Source organism: Arachis hypogaea, chromosome 9, assembly GCF_003086295.3.
Source record: "Arachis hypogaea cultivar Tifrunner chromosome 9, arahy.Tifrunner.gnm2.J5K5, whole genome shotgun sequence".
Taxonomy (NCBI): domain Eukaryota; kingdom Viridiplantae; phylum Streptophyta; class Magnoliopsida; order Fabales; family Fabaceae; genus Arachis; species Arachis hypogaea.
In genome coordinates this window covers 30503999-30523409 of record NC_092044.1, presented here as the reverse complement: position 1 = coordinate 30523409, position 19411 = coordinate 30503999, and the positions used below count along the sequence as shown (strand labels likewise).

The window sequence follows — 19411 nt, the reverse complement described above, 5'->3', positions numbered from 1 at the left end:
CGACTAAAAGAAAAGTTATTTTGAGCATCTTTATGTGAGTCTTCCCTTTTATTAAAAGTGTTGGCTAACTTTCTCTTATTCGAATGTAAGGCACCATAATCTCTCTCTTTCTTGCATCGATCTTTCTCTCTCATTCGTGTCTGTCCATTGTGCTCCTCATCCTGAAATCAAAGACTTTTAAATCTCACACAATACAACACGAGAAACACACCTTTAATTTCTCGCCTCCGTAGCTCTCTCTCCCGTGTCCAACGCCAAACTGCACGTCGTAAACGCAACTTAGAAACACGATAACAAAACAGAGAAAAAGAGAAAAAATTAGAAGGAAAAAGATAAAAAAGAAAAAAAGAAGAAAGAAAGACGCATTAATAAATAAACAAAACAAAACATTGTTTGCGCTTTCCTTGCTTCGTTTCATTTGCTACGATTTTCGGATTTTTTTAATTATTTGTTTGTGGAGAAATGGGTCTTGGGATGAAATATGACGAAGAAAGCAAGGTGGTTGACGATGGAGGAGAGGGTGGCGGTGGTGGAGCTAATTCGTTTGATTCTGTCTCATGTTCAATTTGCCTTGACGCTGTTATCGATAATGGGGATCGATCGTTGGCTAAGCTTAAATGTGGCCATCAATTTCATCTTGGTGAGTTAATTCATTTCTAAATATATGCATATGGTTTCAATTCACCATTTGGAATGATATATATGTTGCATTAGAATAATGGAGCTTGCATTTCATTTCCTCATGGCATGGTTTTGAATTTGAAGGGATTTTTTGGAGTTTTAGCTAGAAAAATTGAGATCTAAAATTATAGATATATAATGCAATTTTGATGTAGAATAAGAAATATCAACTATGCCTATGCATGACTTTGATTATTAATGATACGCTCGTAGGAGCTAGTCGCTATCCTTTTAAAACTCAGGTGTAATTCTTATATACACATTAAGGAACGGAGTAATGCTGCCTCTATATTAATTGATTACTAAAAGCTAGTTAAAGAAAAAAGATATAATTTGAAAAAAAATGATAAAAAGTAAAATGAATGGTTCTCAAAAAATTAAAATAAAAAGTAAAAAATGTGTACTTTAGAAGGATTAAAATCTCTCTAAAGTGAGATGATTTTTTAGGTTGTAGGACCCTCTTACCTTTTACTGTGGATGTGTTTTGATTATATGATCATGGCTAGGCTAAACAAGACAACTTTTCTATAAATGTCTTTCTCTTTGGAAGCATTAAATATAATTGGATATTTTCGTTCAGATTTGTTAGACTTATTGTTTAATGGGATGAATTCTTGCATGTGTGTTGTGTCATTAGGGTGTGTTTATTTCTAAGAATAGAATAAAATAAAACACTTAGAATAAGATAGAGAGAACATAAATATAAAATTTTGTATTCTTGTATTTTGTTTAATAATAAATAAAAATAAATTATAAAAATTTAATTTATTTTTCTCATTCAAACAAATTTGAAAAGAAAAATATAATAATAAAAGATATAATTATGAAAAATTAACAAAAATAATAAAAAAATAAAAAATAAGTTGTGTCATTTTTTAGTGTCTTTGGATCTTTTCTGTCATGATGGATATAAAATATACTAATTTAATGTCTCTAAATATAATATTTTTGTCCATATTTTATCTGTCAAACACGATTTATATCTCTGTATTCCTGTTTCAGTGTCCCGTTCCTATAAATAAACACAGTCTATAAATACATGCAGATTGTGTTGTTTATCATTTTTTAGCAAAAAACTTAAAAAGCACATTATTAGGGCCAATAATGTCATGAAGACAAGAACAAGATACATAAAAGAGGGTATAATTATGATTATGATGGGGACAATAAGTTTCAAATTGAGCAAGAACTTTTTCTTTTGTTTCTCGTTGAAGCAACTACAGTTGTAGAGCTAAAACCTCAAACGAGGTTATGGTCCAATTATAGTTTAAAAAAGAGTTAAGTATGATTTTGGTCCCTAAAATTTAGGCTAAAAATTTTATTTGTCTTCAATATTTTTTTGTATTCGAATTCATCCCTAACATCTATTTTGCTTTTAAAATTGTCCTTCGAACAATTATACCCTCACCCCACCTATCACAATCTCCTCAAAACGATGTCATCCCACCTTCATCTCACCCTATCACCATTTCAATCCCCTGACTTCTTGCCCTTTCCCTCTCGCTCCTGCTCTGCTTCTCCTAATCCTTCACGCGCTCCCTACGAGCTCCGATCGAGAAGGGACAACGATAAAAAATCTGTTGCTGAGCTTCCAGTGAATCAATCAATGGTAGTGGCGATGGATTCCCCCCTTCCCCCCGCCATTGCCCAACTCTCCCTTTCTCCTCTTTCTTCCTCTATTTCTGCCTAATTTTTCTTTCTTTCTTTGTTTCAAAAAAGAAAATATGAATGTTGTATTGTTGTTATTGCTATTGGGGGTTAACCAAACCTATAAAAAAATTCATTAAGCGGTGAATGGTGATAATGAAAGAAATGAAGTCGTAGTTAGCTTAGATCAAAGAAAGGGCACAAGTCCAAGTTTGGTGCGGGGTTCAAAAGGGAGGAGGCGGGAGAGGAGAACGTTGAAAGTGCAGTGGTAAGGGAAGAAGCCGGAGGAAATGAAGAAGGAGAAGGTGTTGTGGGTTTCATCAAAACGGTGGGCATCGTAGAGGGAGTAGATGATAGTGGCAAGGTTGTAGTTGTGGAAGGTTGCTGAAGGGGGGAAGGGCGAAGGCGGAGAGGCGTAGGACAGAGAAAAGGCAGGAGGTTAGATTGGCAAGGAGGGAGAGGGAGGTGCAACCGGCGAGGTCAGACGAGACTGGGGAGAAGAGCAGGGAGGTGAATTGGAAGAAGTTAGGAAAGGGGGAGAGGGGGCGGTGAATTTGGGATCTGATGATGGTGAGTGTAAATAAGAAAGAGGGTATTTTTGCCCAAAAATTAGAGAAATGACGATTTTAAAACTAAGTTAGACCTTAGGGACGAATTCGATTGCAAAAAAAGTTGGGACAAATAAAATTTTTGACCTAAATCTTAGGGACCAAAATCATATTTAATCCTTCAAGAAATTACAACAATTACAACAACATAAAAAACACGATTAGTATTTAGATTGGTCCCAAAAGTTACATTTGCATCTTAATCTGGTCCTCAAATTTCCAATCTATTCAATTTATCTCTCAACTTTGCATTCGCCACTCACGTTAATTTCTAATCATGTTTTTGTCACAGAATCGTTAACGACATGTTGAGATGAACTAATGTCGGCCATGTTGAACTGTCCTAACAGTTATCTCATGTGATAATTGAAACTTTTTATCTCAATTTGTTTCCTAAGAAATTCTTAAGTGAAGTTATGATTATAGTTTTAAAAATTTCATGAGGAAAAAATTAAGATAAAGAAATTTTAATTGACACATCAAATAGTCGTTACTCATTAGAAAGTCCAGTGTGGTAATCGTCAGTTCATTTCAGCATGATATTAATAATTCTATGACAAAAAAAAAGGTCAAGGACTAATATGAGTCATGAATGTTAAATTAGAAGTCCAAATTAAATAAATTAAAACTTTAGGAACCAGATACAATATAATTTCAAAAACCAATATGAATATTCAACTCAATAGGGGTGAGCACGGGTAGCGGGTACCCAATTACCCACCCGAACCCGAACCAAACCAATCAAATTGGTTCTGGAACCGACGGGTAATCGGGTCCAACTCGAACCAAACCAATGACATTTGCTGATGATTGGTTCGGGTATCGGTTTTGGGGGCGCGAAACCCGAACCAACCCGTATACCCGATCATAATTATATAATTATATATATATATATATATATATGACTTTTTATGTGTTTTCTATCTCATAACCCTAATCCTATCTCACTAAGGTTTAGATTTTAATGTGTTTTGGTTTTAGTTTCTTTCAAAGATTATTCACTAGACTTTTGTATTTAACTTCTAATATTTTTATTGCACTTTTATATTTTCATTAGACAAGATTATTTACTATTAATATGTTTGGATTTTGATGAGTTTAGTTTTTAATGTATTTGGTATTTAATATGTTTGCATTATTTCTGTTGATGTTATATGTTTATTGTATTTCTTGAATTTTTAAGATAAAAATTTGCCAATTTGATTTTTTTTTATGAATTTCAAAGTCATCGGATACCCGCTACCCGAACCGAACCAATCCGCTCTTAATCGGTTTGGTTTGGTTCGGGTACAAACACAAAAAAACACAAATCCGAACCAAACCAAACCAATTATTTTTTAATCGGTTCGATTCTAATTTTATCTTAAACCCGAACCAAACCGACCCGTGCTCACCCCTACAACTCAAACATAAAATAGAGGCTCATAAAGCTTATGACACATAGATTCGATTGCGCCCTCCACTTCAACTTCAACAACATCATTCCATACTCACGATAACATGACTGACACTAAGTGGGTGAGTAAATAGATCAAATAATGCCATTAAATCATATAATGTATTATGTTTATAGTAAGATAGTTTATATATAAATTTTTTTGATTATTTCGTATATAGTCTTTTTGGCTCTTTATCTTTCATCATTTGTCTATAAGTTCAAATTTTCTGAGGTGAAATTTTACCGTCTTTTTAATAATATGCACTATGCTAAGTTTTTCTTTTTTATATATCTTTGTTTCTTATTTTGTTCATATACATTTGGCTATGTATCCATCTAAGCATCCTCATTTATATCACACTGAACTTATGCCTATGCTCACTTTTTATCGTCTAATATTTTATTTTATATAACATAGTCGGTCTAATAATAATATAGTTCATCCTTAAATTTTAAAAATATTTTTTTCATTGCATATAAAATTAAACTATTCTATCACTTTAAACAACTCGATTGAATTCTATGTTTTACATCTTTATTGTCTCAAATATTTCCTACATTATTACAAACCTAAAATAATCACTAATCATCAGTCTCTCCCTTTCCTTAATTATAATTCATAAAATTTGAATCTCACAAATGGTAATTTAACTTTACTTCTAGTTAAACATTTATTAGAGCATACCTTTTTGTTATTGAAAATGACCCCATTTCTTGTATTCCATAGCGCCCACAACGCGCAAAAAAACTATGTTCCATTTCTTTTCATCATCTTCCTTTGCAACACCGGCACCAAAGAGGTAATAACAAAAATTTTAAATTTATCATATTTTCATATCAATGTATTCTCACTCCCACTTCCTAGATTTAGATAATAAAACACAATGCAATTCATTAATTTTTTTTTTTTTTAGTTTTTTATAATATCTTCCAATCCGACAAATAAACTTGTGGCCACTTATGGCTTTCATGTATGGATGGATACTTGTTTGAGGCCTTGATATGTGAATAATGTTGTCCAATTAAGATTGTATACATAGGTTGTGCAATGAGACAATGTTCGCTACCATCTATGATGTCAATCACATGTTCTATAAACTCCTTTTGCATGATTGTTGTTGGATTACGAAAAAGATCACATCAGTGATCGAGTGTTGCATTTCCTACCGTTTCAAATAATATAAAAATTCACGTACAGTTATTTATTTATTTTTTTAAATTAATAATTAAAAATTATTAGATGATAATTTAATTAAATTTATTAAATTATCTAATAATTATTAACTATTAATTTTATATAAAAATAAATTGAATATGAATCTTCACTTTCAAATAATCGCACTAATATCATTTATTTTTGGATTAGTAATAAATTTTTATTTTTATCCAAACCTAAGTGCAAGTGGGCATCTTGGGTTTACAACCCATGGCCTTAACTGCTTTTTTTCGTATTACTGAACATAGGAGGTCCGAGAGGCCGAAAAGAAAACAAACAAAACTAAACTAGTGACCGAAGCTCCATAAATATCAAGAAAGTACTTCCATGAGACATGATAGCCGCAAAATTAATGAAATTTAACGGGATATTTTTTAAGACAATTACAAAGAATAAATAGTCAAATCTGTCTATGAAAAATTATTCATTTTTTAAATTGATTTTTGAAAAAAAAATTTAATTAAATTTATCTTTTAAAATTTTTAAATTGATCTTATTAGTCCTTCTATCACTCTCATTATTCATAGCGTCAGAATTTGTCATACATATTTGATAATAATAATTGACTACTAAATATAATAAGTTTATCAAATTAGATTAAATTATTTTTAAATTGATGAATTTTAATGCTTTAAAGTTCTCTTCAATATGGAATTGATTTAATCTAATTGCATAGATTTATTATATTAACAACCAATTAAAATTAATTATTAAGTGTATGTAATGATCAGTATCACTTAATATGTCACGTCAATAAATTTTGACGCCGTCAGTAACAAAAACAACAAAAGAACTAAGGTGATTAACTTAAAATTTTTAAAAAAAATTTGATTAAAAAAATCTTTCCTGAATTAATTTAATGATCGGGTGACATTTCAAGAACGAATTTGATAATTCACTCTAATTACAAATGTGTTAGTTGGACAAAAAATATAGTTTTTAACTTTTAAGTTTATATATCAACTAGTCATCATTACAACTTGGACCTATATGACCTTTAAAAATTCTCCATTTACCTAAGCTATATATGTTAACGAAGCTATTCAATGTTGGGAATATGTGACGGGAAAATGTAAAATTTGGAGTATATACTAGTTTTGTAACCTATAGGATTAATATCATGTATGTTTAAGGTCAATACTTCTTGTTTTAATTTTCTTATGTAAAAGCTAATAGCTCTATTGGCATGGCCTCTTATCTTATGCTTATGGATACTATCTTTTTATCATTCAGATTGTATTGGTTCAGCATTCAATATGAAAGGAACAATGCAATGCCCTAATTGTCGAAAGATTGAGAAAGGTCAATGGCTTTATGCTAATGGTGGCCGGTCATATCATGATTACAGTATGGATGATTGGACTCATGATGAGGACCTTTATGACCTTAGCTACTCTGAAATGGTAATTGTTTTGTTTGATTCATGTTTTTTTCCATTTGAGTTTATCACTTGAGAAAGGGGAAAAAAAATTATAGACAAGGTGAAAAGAAAACTTACACGTAGAAGCAGGATTTTTATTTTGATATGCCAATTAAGTTTGTGTAATGCGAAAAAATGAGACTTTGGCTGTGTAATTCATAGATATGGGATTTACAACGGTGTTTATAAAAATTAGTAAAATCGATTTGAAAGAAATGCTTAATAACGATTTCGGTAAAGAGAGAAGGTGGAAAAAAAATCAGGAACAGTTAGATTATTGATCAACGAGTAGGATCAATGTCTAAATCTAGAACTATCAAATTTATGGTGTCAGAAATTTCAAAAAAAATTTTTGGCCGTTAGTCACATTTTGCTTTATTTTATGTCCCTTTCTAAAATCGTTAATCACGATTTTTTGTGACAATGACAATTTCCATATCAGTGCATTACATCAAATTAGTGTAATATCATCATATTACAGTCCTCGTTTTATAATATCCAAAAAAATTTGCCCAAGAAACAATGTTATATAATTGATAAAATTTATTACTTTTTATCATTATTTAACCCACTCTAAATATGAAAGACTAAATTTTAAATCCTAATTCTTAAATCTTAAATTTAAATAGTATGAAAATAATGTTTATGACTGTTAATAAAATGTATCGGTCCTTGAAAGTTTGTCTCTTTCAAAAACCTACATTAATATCTTTCAGTGTATAATATTTACTTCATTATATGGATGGAAGTTCAGGTAATAATTTTACTAAATTTTCCTTTTGGGTGATTCTCTGAATATCTTTGCAGTCCTTTGGAGTTCATTGGTGCCCATTTGGCAACTTGGCGAGACTTCCATCATCTTTCGAGTAAGCCTAACATAATAAGATATACCTACAAACTATTCTTTATTCAAATTACTAATTGTTCTGTTTTTTTTTTTTTTTTTTTGTCTTGCAGGGACGGAGAATTTTCATCAAGTGCATGTAATATCCCTTTTCCAGTTTTCTTTATTTTAGAACGCCTCTAGATTTGACACTGAATATGCCATGTTTAACGGAATAATAATGAGATGCAGATCATGATATACTGGAAGGACAACATGCTGTATATGCTGAGCATCATAACACAGTTGTAAATTCTGTTAATCATCCTTGCCCATATGTTGCATATTTTGGAGCAATACATCCATCTTCCTCCAACTCAGGTGGAAATGTTTCAGAGATTTCCACCTTCAGTCATTGGAATGGTTCATCTGTGCATAGTGACATGCCCACTTCCTACACGTATCCTACTTTGGATCTTCATTATCATAGTTGGGAACAACATTCCCCTCCTTTCTCTACATACAGTAGTCGTCTAGTTGCCGGTGATCGCCGGTCGATATCTCCTCGGACTCAAAGGCCATCCAGGGGTGGCTCAGAGGTACCAAGATCAAGTTCTTATATGCATCCTCCTGGGGGTCACAGGTAACTACTTTAGACTTGGCGTCTATGTATTCCTAGTCTTTTTCTCAGTTGAATTTCTGAAATAGTTTAAAGTTGGTTTAGTATATTCTGAAAAGAGTAGAAATAAATAGTTTCATACGAAAACAATTGCACGTGAATTTTTAAATTTTTTTATGACAGTATCTAAATATTTATTTTTATCAAATAAGAGCACGAAAATTCTTGAAATTTATTCAAATATATAGCATAATTTACTAGAGCCAAACTATATTCTTATATTCATGATATTAAACAAATTTTAGTATATACAATAAATAATGATTATATTTGCTGCTTTTTTTCTGCAGTTCTTCAGGTTCTGTGAGCTCAGTTACTTCCTCAATGCTACCTCCTTATCCTGGTAGCAACGCTCGATCCCGTGATAGTGTTCAAGCGCTTCAAGCTTACTATCAATCACCAATGCGAACACACGTTCCTTCTGGATCCCGAAGATCTGGTAATCATAGTGGATCACCTCAAATTGCACCATTTTCCACATCACCGGACCAAAGCGGTTTCTTTTTTGTCCCATCAAGTTCTTCAGGTCGTAGTAGTTTTCCAGAAGATGCATGTCTCCCAAGTCGCTACCATGCTTGGGAACGAGAGCACATATCTTCTTTAAGCATTGTTGATAGAGATTCAGGCTGGAGACAATACCACCAAACTGTTGGTAGGTCAGAACGCTCTAGCAACTATCGATTAAGGCGTGCATCCGAAAGAATGCATTCCCATAATCGATGATACATTCCTCTTCACTGTCAACCAAGCATCCATTAGATAGTTTTCCTGGTTACTACGTGGCAGCGTGATGGAAATAAGATAGTCAGAAAAATCAGGTGTTATCTGGAGGAAATAGTGAGTAGAAAGAACATTATCAGTTGGTAAGGGATAAATGAAGTTTGATGGAAGTAGCTACCCACCTACCGTTCACCGTTGTATCTGTAAGACTGTAATGGTCAACTATGTTATGTTTCTCGTGGGATGTTTTATTTTTGAGAATTTGAGTAATTTTATATCTGCTGCGTGGCAGTGATCAAATTGTTGTGCAGTGCTAGTGACTGAACCAGGGTAACCTTGAAGTTCACGGGAGGGTCTAGGAAATGTTTGATTTTTTTTTTAGTGCTATGTGTTACAAAACACACCAATTATCATCACAGAGGATTAGGGTGTGTTTGACAAACACGTTGGGGAGGAGAAAAGCTCGTTTCTTAAAAGGTTTCACTTTAATGTTTGGCAATTTTTATCATTGTGAACGCAAAATTGATTTTGCCTCTGAACCCACGTTTAGTTGTAGCTTCTGCGTTTCACGTTTTACCGTTTCATGTTTAAGAGAAGCTAAAATATTTTTTTTTATCAACCCTACCCTTCATTTTCTTCTATAAGAATGATACTAGTAACTATTATCTTCACAGTCATCCTTTGTAGTTTTTCCTACTTCTTCATAATTGTTTAGTTCCATTTTTTTCATCAAAATCATTAGATTTATTTCAATCACTAACAAATTAAAATTTTTTTATTTTTATTTGATTTTATTCATATGAATTTTATTTACATTTTATGGTATTTTTTTTGTTCATATGATATATGTTGTTGGTTTTATAGAATTTTTATTATTTCTTATTTGTATAATTTTTTTCTATTTTTTGATGTATTCTATTTTTGTTTTGTATTAATTTTTTTATTTTTTATTCTGAATTTGTAAAATTTGTAATTGTAATTGTAATTATTATATACTACATTTATTATCAAAATTTTGAATAATATAAATTATCATCCTATAAAAAGGACAAAAATAAAAAATTAATTATAAGTAACAATAGAGTCATAAATAATAAAAATTTATAGTCTAAAATAATACTAAATTAAAGAGTACTGACGATACTAAAAAAAATTATAGAATATTTTCTTTTTGTATAACATTATAAAATTTATAGTACTCTCTTTTATATTTTTATTTTTTATTGTATTTATTTTATTTATATGATAAATATTTTTTATATTATTTTTTATAATATTCTGATTTTGCAAGTATATAAAATTGATGTCTATTTTAGTAATTTTTTTATCTCAAAGTGATTTTGAGTAGTATAATCCAAACAACATTTATTTTACTATAATCAATTTTTATATAAAGATTACCAAACATAAATCACATTAACCCAAACTAACTTATCATCAAAATCAATTTTACAAAATCAATTTTATGCAAACTCTGGTTTGCAAACTGTAATCCAAACACACACTATTTCTATTCTATTTTTACTTCTGCTACATATATCTGCATTCATAATTTTTTAATGATAACATGGTTGCTTAATTAGGGATCAAAATCAAATTCCTTTTAGCATGAATAAAGCCAAAGTAAAATTTGAAAAGTTAATGTCAAAGATATTGTTTTAGGGTCGGAATACCAAAGATGTTTAAGAATTTTTTAACTATAAGAGATATAAGGGATGATTGTCATATGTTATAAATTTGATTTGGCGGACTCTATTATGTTGTCAAGTCAACTAATAACAAAATTAACAAAAAAAATTTGTTTAAAATCTACTCCACGATTAATCCTAGATATACTTCATTGACAATATAATTTTATACAATATACTAATTAAACTACTCCGCAGTTTAATTATGGATTTTAAAAACAAAAGAAATCTATGAATGTGATGGATAACATGTCAGCGTCTCCAAGAAACCAATTGGGTGAAAAACAAAGGCAAGAGAGTTAAAACCCTTTGTAAAACCATGAATAATAAAAAAAAATTAATTGTGATACATTGTCAGAGTAAAATAATTGTACACGTACATCCAATTATGTAACATCATATCAGTAAAAATAACTTTTCATATTAACCATATAAATAGTCATTCAAAAAAACAGATGATTGTATGATATAAAATACTTTCCACTGTCAGTACATCAACTCAGAAAAATATGGTAAACATTATTGTTGATAAAATTGAGTGTTTCCTACCAAAGATTTAAAATAAGATAAAAAGAGCAGCAGCATATATTCTAAATAAAATTTAATAGTCAAAATATAAATACAATTCTGCAAACAATTTACGTGAAGATCAGACTCGTTAGAGCTTATAAGAGAAAATCGAGCACGAACACCGTCAATAGGCAACAACTAACCAAATCTAATATCGGACAGAATGTAACATACATACCCCATCCATAGTTTAATATTTCATATCAATTTGCTATAATCTACCAGATATAAACTCCTCATGACAACTTTAAAATTCAAGTACATAATAAGATAGAGCTACAATGGTATGTATCCTAGGTCTCACTTGTCAGATTAAAATTGTAGTATAGAAAATACAGAGTCAATGGCAAGTCTCCAAAGCAAACTCAACAGAATGGCTGCATTCATCAGATCTCACCTATCAATGGGATCTATTGTCAGAAATCAATAATATTAAGAAAGAGTTCCAGATATGTACATATAACACTTTCTTAAACAAGCCACATCAAATGATTACAAGTTGGGGGCAATAAACTTACTGGGGTCGGGTGAGACTATTACATGCTCCTTGGACTTTGGCTTCGACTGTAAGGTCGAGGCTGCATAATACATAAAACCATGGCATTAAATTGATATTGCAGAATGAGTTCATCTTTACATTAAGTTTCCAGCACATTCAATTCCTAACAGCCTTGTTTACTTCTTTGTTATTGCTTGAAAAAAAAATTAAAAGTAACATCATCATCAACAAAGGCTTATCCCACTATGTGGGATCGACTATATGGATCGAATGACACCATTACTGCATTACATCCTACCATGTATCATATTTCTAATGGGGTCCTTCACACAGATTTCTTTTGACCACATCACATATGGTCCTTTTTAGCTCTTCCTCTACCTCTTGGCATTTGTCTACCTTCCATTTCACCCACCTTTTTTGTCTTTTTTTCAAGCTTTATTGTGACATAGATCAAATACGATATTGCTTTTTTTTTTGGGAAGAGGGGGGGGGGGGGGCGGGGGGGCCCTTGCCGCACGCTTGCAGCCATGCAAATCTAAAGAAAACATAAAAATAACCTAGACTTTGCTCTGCTTTTCTAAATAAAAGAGTAATACTGGCTAGATAGCACTTACAGATGAATAAGGAGATCTGGATCTTGAGACAGATCTGCAAAATTTTAGAACGAACAAAACTCAAATCAGTATGCAGAATGATCCACAGAAGAAGTTCCATCCACGAGACCAATATTCCACATCAAGGTTACCAAACCACAAGGAAGAAATCAATCTACCACAAATCTTGCGCGGGATCCAAGTGAATAAGAACCCAATTCATCGCACGTCTATAGTCTCAACAATTGCCAAACAATCTATTGTCAGCAGCACGATACCTTCAACCAATTATACCCAACATTTTAACCAAAACAAACCCAACACAGGACAATAAAAGGAAACCTAGCAGATGAATATGGCTGACCCCAGAACTTAAACCAGAGACTATGTTGTAATTTACGAATTGTAACTCTGCTGGTTTGAAATGGTCGGTAACAATAGCACTTGGTTCATGGTAATCCACCTTTTAGATTGCAACTCATCCATCTATAGGCATCCAGCCAACAATTGCAGACTGTGCCTTAAATCAATATATCATCACTGTTACCGTTAGTCGCAGCATTAAGGTGTTTCACAGGTGCTCATCAATTAAACAATATTACCTTGGACCAAAAGTTGCAGGCGTTTTGAGCACCACATACCCTCAGGTCCTAACACGAAGTTCCCAGGTCACCAGAAAAGGCCACATCTAGAAAACAAGAGCCAAGCCTAATGAACATCGAGTAAATTATTGGCAAAAGCTGACAATCCACTTTACCAATGCCCCATCCACCTTTCCACGTATGAGGAATTATGCTTAATTGCTGATACTTCTAGCGCACAGCAATTCGCTATATGAGAACAACAAAGTAAACACAAAATTTGGCTTTGTGAGAACAGCAAAGTAGACAGAACATACCAAAAAGTTTTCTTTGAAAACACAAGAAAACTTCAAGGAAAGAAGACACTCCCTTTAAGTTGCAAAAATAGGGAAACAGAAACATGCATTCAGTTTGACTTTTGAGACACAAATAGGAATTTCTAGAAACGCAACATAAACGTGCAAACCATCCATGAAATAAAATGAATGACATCTCTCAAGGTCATTGAAAATTGAAGGTCTTAATTAAATGTGAAATAAAGGGATGATGTCATATCCATATAACAGCAGAGGCTTAAAAGAGTTTCCATCTCCACCTAGAATTCTAGACACAACGCATTTGAAAAGTCAAATAGCACAAATTCCACATAATCAAGAACCTTGTCTAATGAATCAAACTATTACACCAAAATCATCTATATAAAGAGGTGTAAGAAGCGACGAGAAACTCCTAAAAATTGCAGAGTACATTTTGGGCTAAAAAATAATTAATGAGGTAAACAAACCCTACTTGAAATCAGCCAACAGTTATCATTGTCACTCAATTGACTAACAACAATAATTTCTCTATCATCTGGGCCTCAAAATAGGTTGGTATTACCAAATCACCACACAAGCTGCTCCAGGTAAACTGATTACTTGATAATTATAATCCACTATCTCTACTACTCCAAACACAGTAATCTAAGTGAGAACTTGAAGACAATATGACAAAACTCTTTGCTTGTATCAACAAGGCTTTCACATCTACTAACAGACAATAGAGATAATGTGCACCTAATCTAAAAGCTTGACTGGGGTTTTGCTTGTCCAACATAGTAGAGATTGCTGGCATTACTGGCTTTGGCAAAAAGTTGGCACTAGTTCACTTGTTTTACATGAATAAAGATGTATTTAAACATGAATCAACGATAACATATACAAAATTTTAGGGGAAAACAATCTTGGATGAAAAGCATTAATAAATATCACATAATTAACCAGAAGCAATTTTACATTCCTGATAGTGCATGATATCTGGAGTATGCAGAATATGGTGTCTGCCACTCCACCTGTCTTATTATTTGGATATCTCCCAACAGATTCACCAGCAGTAACAGATCCAGAGAATTTAGTCAACGGGAACAAAAGTAGGAGATTTTGATCCTCTAAAATGATAATAAATATAAAGTGAGAAGTGAAGAAGCTCATTAAAACAATCTAAGCGTGTCTAGTCACTATTTTAATTTAACTCCTCAATTCACCTATTTTGCTACAAAATAAATATACAAGTACAATGAGAAGGCTCACATAATATATGTACTAAATTTCAAAATTGAGTTTCTTATTTTCATATGCTGCTTTCTATTATTAACACAATTATCAAATGTCTCTCCCTCAAGGGTATATTAACAAAAAATTATTCAATCATTCAATTCCTATTTGATTATAGAACAAGCTTGTTAGAATTTCCATAGCATAAAAAGTTCTGGGTGTTCATTTGCTAATAAAAGGGTGCTCTTGCTAGTGTAATTTGATAGACTTCAAAATTAAAAGAATTTTAAGATCTCAAATCATATATTACTTAAGAATCATATAAATTGAACTATATAATTGGAGTGCAAGACTCTTTTATACTGTTGGTTTTTATTTTGTTCTTAAAGAGGATCTAATTTAGTAAAATCAAACTCAATAAATATTTTTGTCTCGAGATAAAATAAAATTAGTATGAGTGGCTTTGGGGGCAGGTACATGTATTCCTGTCTAACTTATAAAAATTTTCTACGATTTTGGCGGTGTAGCCCGACATTGATGTATGTCGCCTCATTTCATCCCTGATCCCCAAACAAAATATAGAGTAAACTGACAAATAAACTCCTGAAAAATTTACATTTCAAACAAATTAGTCCCAAAAGAAAAAAAAAGTACCCAAAAAAATCCTCCAGGATAATAAACGTGAACAAGTTAGTTCAAATTAAGACCTTCTACTCTAATCATAGGGGTTAATTTGAAGATAGTGTGTCCACATCTGCTATTCTGGAAGACTTTATTGGTACTTTTTTTCCTTTAAGGACAAATCTGTCCGAAGTGTAAATCCCAAGGATTTATTTGTCACTTTACTCTAAAATATAAGCCAGATGGGAAAGGCAAAAAGATTTTCACCATTGAATTTTTATGCATCATCTAGAATTTTGAATCACCATAGACATAGAACACGTTCTACAATCTCAGTTCCCAGATGATAACAATAATTTTAAGTGCCATTAAATTTACATATTCTAAGAAAAATGGCTTAGTCATTCTAATGATTACACACACATAGACTAATAAGGAGATTAAAACTTATCCATTAGACAGATGCATACATATCTCACAAAATCATACCAGAAAGCACTAAACTGCACACAGAATAAGGCTAGGTAGAAACTGACCTTGAGCGAGATAACGAACGCCGAGAATGCTTTGGTTTTGGAGACCAACTGCAAAAATGAAAAATTTGTCAATTCTTTGAATTACCGAAATTATACTTATTATTCTTCACCAATGCAACCAACATGAACCTTCTGCTCCTGTCACTATAGCTAGGACTTCGACTATAGCTTCGACTTCGCGACACATATGGACTGCGGCTGAGGCTTCTCGAATAGCTCCTCCTTGAATCACGACTGGGGCTTCTAGAATAACTCCGGCGATCATATTCCCTGACCTGGAACAAATAGCAATTTTGCTTCATATAACCAAGTCTTTTTTTTCCCTCTTGGAGCATGTGTAGAATAACTAAATAACAGGTATTTTCTCATTCATAATCACAAATGCATTCAAATAAATCATTGTTATCCAGGATTCATAGAAATCTGAACTGACCAGACTGTGACCGTATCAAAAGAAACTACAAAATATACCCAAAAATAAATAAATAAAAAAGTAAATTCCAAAAACATAAATAGAATGCAGGATGTAACAAAATATAATATCCACCCACCCGTATGTATGACCGAGAAAAGGCATTTCTGAATTCCGAGTCATCAAGCTTCCTTATCTGTAAGGAAGTACCATTAATAGTTAAAAATATTAATATCATGAAAAATCCAGCTCATGAAAAATATTACATGACAAGGGTTTACAACACTTACAGCATATTTCATGTCATCATAATTTGTATAATCCACTATCCCAGTCATACCTACAAGTATACCAACATTAATAAATCATGTGAAAATAGGAACAAAAAGACTAGCTCAAAAAAGCCTAGGAAGTTAATCTCAGAGTTGCAATAAAGAGACAATTGGCAATTTTTCCTACACTGACTTTCCCCTAAAATAAGTTATTCACCCAGCCACCTACATCAATATCACCATTTGAAATTACTAGAAAACATAACCAACTCAAACAGCCAATATCACTGGGCTAGCTTATTCTGTTCAAATAAAGATTGATATGATGCTTGGAGAAATCTCAGACGACAGATTATTGTTGTATACAAACTAATATGCAGTTATAAAGTATAGCCTGATTCAATATTATTATGGTGACTATTTAGCCCTTACGAGCCCATCCAACTAACAATCCCAACAACTTCTTGAATAACCCGAATACTTGTTTTACCAAAGACAACTTTATATCTCACCTCTCAATGCCTAAGATCTAAATCTTCCTGTATCATTACCCTTCCTCATTAATTTTGCAAGGAAAAAAATGCAGGGCATAAAGGAATTTCCTCATTCTACTTGAACTTAACATCTAGGCAGTGGATATGTGTGTGCTGTGCACTGAGCACCCCTCAGCAATCAGCATTAACCATTTTGAAATCAAATGAAACGAAACTTAAGCCAATTTCTATTTTAATACGCTTACCACCACGCTCACGGAAGACTTGAGAAAAACACACATCACCAGCTCTTCGCATATGATCCTAACCATGTAAAACGACAATAAGCAAACATTAAAAATACCATCAATCCCCTGCACGCGAAAACTCTAGCGTATCTCAAGTGTTTGTAGTGAAGAATCAGTCCATACTTTCAGGTCTTGCCATGAAGCAGAAGGGGGTAATCCTGTGACAAGAACTACACAAACACAAAATAAAAAACAACCAAAAAAGGAAGAAAAAGAGAAAAAGTCAACAAAAGAAGAGTTTCTTTCTATGGAAAAATAGAAATAAAGAAAGAAAAAAATAAGAATAAACTAGTATAGAGAGATACATAGCTATAAAAAATTCAATGAAGAAATAATGCATACCACGATAATCGGAACGCCTGGAAACTCCGCGGCTACTGCTACTACCACTATAGCTACTATAGCGGTCTACTGATGATGTATGACCCCGTCCACCATGTGCAAGTTCAACCTACAGTAACAAATAAAGGTCAAAACTTCATAATAATTGAAGATATTGTTCCAGGTCCAAAGGACAAGAAAAGTAAGCAAAAATGCACTAACCCGTAAGCGAAAACCGTCAAAGTTGTAACCATCTCTATAGTAAATGGCATCTTCAGCATCACGGATATCCTCAAACTGCAATATATAATGTTCAATACACAATGTAAAAAAGTGACCTAGACCCTGAGGAAAATACTCCCTCATATCCTTACAACATGAAATTCAGACACACCTCCACAAAGGCATAACCTGGTGGTCTCGGAGGAATCTTCAGATCAATGTCAACAATAGGACCAAACTGCAATTAGAGGAAAAACAACACAATTAAGGATCATCAGCAACAAATTCCAGATGTACTTGTCTACAATGACATTCCAAAACAAATTTCGTGTTCCCCATTACCATGGCTGGAAGAAAAAAAAATTGGAATGAGACTTCAAAGCTCAACTGAAAATTTCAATTGACCAAGTCAAATATAGATCTTCACTATTGATTAGATTCTCTTGTAAGTTTTATATAAGGATCAATCTTGCCATCAATGGTGGAAACCACGACTTGATATAGTCAAGTGGAATCTCCAATTGAGATGATCCATTCCACGAATACAATGCATAATAATTGATAGAATTAAGGATTCTTCACTGCTTAATTCAGCCTTTTTTTTATCCCCCAAAGTATACTCTGGAAATGAAACCATATCTCATCCAAATGCTAAACTAAACAAAAAGTGACAATCAATGTTTAAAGACTTTCAAAATTATTTAACATAACCGTGAAGATAACCTGAATTTATATATGTTTTTGGACATATAATAAAAACAATAATAGATAACAATAAATAAATAAAAGTACCTTGTAGAAAAGATCCTCTACTTCCCTCAAGCGAACATCGCCAGGAAGATTGCCAACATAAATTGTGCGACTAGACCGTCTAGCCATTTTTCTTCGCCCGAAGCACTGTTTAACTCACTTAGTCATTTTTCGTCATAAATCTCCAAACAAACTAATAATTAACACTAATCATCATCACAATAATAACAATCATAAGTTGATAAAGTACTGATCAGGGAAAATGAAATGAAATTAAGAGTGTTTAAAATAACAATCAAGACCTTTTCACTCCGAGCCTTCCCAGACAATAATCCGCTTAACGTAGTTTAAACCTTAACATATGGTTTCCGAAAAAAAAAATGCACTAACTAGAATGAAATCCTGTGTATTAGGAATCTTAAAGAAGAATTGGACACGGATGAAGGAAATGGTAATGAACAGTGTTGAGGATTCGAGAGAGAAGACAAAGAAGCGTACCTGAAATGAGAAGAAGCTGAGAGAAGCTTATAGAAGGTGAGGGTTAAAGTGAGAGAGAAACAGAGACAGATAGAGAGAATATATTTATTGAGCAAAATCAGAGCACGGAGAAGTGGACAAGTGTTGAGACGACACGTGCATGGCCTTCCATGGTTCCCAAGAACTCAACCATGAAATCTACGCCGTTCAAGGCCAATGAATTTTCATACGTGTCTTCCGCAGATGACACTGACCGGTAGTTTTCCAATATAGAAGTTAGATTAGGCTAAAAAAATTTGATATGGAAGTAAAATGAGTGAT

General features: G+C 32.5%; 2 protein-coding genes across 36 annotated transcripts; one reads left to right on the top strand and one right to left on the bottom strand.

Annotated features, from left to right (window-relative positions):
• The first annotated feature begins 325 nt into the window (after positions 1-325).
• LOC112710803 (E3 ubiquitin-protein ligase IPI1) lies at positions 326-9771 on the top strand. Its single transcript, XM_025763213.3, has 6 exons — positions 326-640; positions 6824-6993; positions 7818-7876; positions 7968-7993; positions 8086-8476; positions 8803-9771. Exons 1-6 carry the CDS (start codon positions 463-465, stop codon positions 9233-9235), a joined length of 1257 nt encoding a protein of 418 aa, XP_025618998.1. The 5' UTR covers positions 326-462; the 3' UTR covers positions 9236-9771.
• A 1847-nt stretch (positions 9772-11618) lies between these two features.
• LOC112710801 (serine/arginine-rich splicing factor SR30) lies at positions 11619-19230 on the bottom strand. Of its 35 annotated transcripts, XR_011865627.1 has the most exons (18): positions 19112-19166; positions 18916-18966; positions 18656-18760; positions 18036-18101; positions 17864-17938; positions 17663-17771; positions 17444-17490; positions 17279-17336; positions 16558-16607; positions 16407-16463; positions 15985-16130; positions 15856-15903; positions 13188-14592; positions 12950-13099; positions 12765-12815; positions 12607-12640; positions 12009-12068; positions 11619-11887 (listed from the first exon to the last, which is right to left on the bottom strand). XR_011865627.1 is itself a non-coding variant. In XM_072202863.1 (15 exons), the coding sequence occupies exons 3-14, from the start codon at positions 18740-18742 to the stop codon at positions 12027-12029; spliced, it is 819 nt and encodes a 272-aa protein (XP_072058964.1). In that variant the 5' UTR covers positions 18743-18760; positions 18916-18966; positions 19112-19166; the 3' UTR covers positions 11619-11887; positions 12009-12026. The 35 variants fall into 35 exon arrangements, 2 of the variants coding, with proteins under 2 accessions (XP_072058964.1, XP_025618993.1); XR_011865640.1 differs by lacking the exon at positions 18916-18966 and having other exon boundaries at positions 12928-13105; positions 13188-13415; positions 19112-19230; XR_011865641.1 differs by lacking the exon at positions 18916-18966 and having other exon boundaries at positions 12950-13105; positions 13188-13415; positions 19112-19230.
• Positions 19231-19411: the final 181 nt, after the last annotated feature.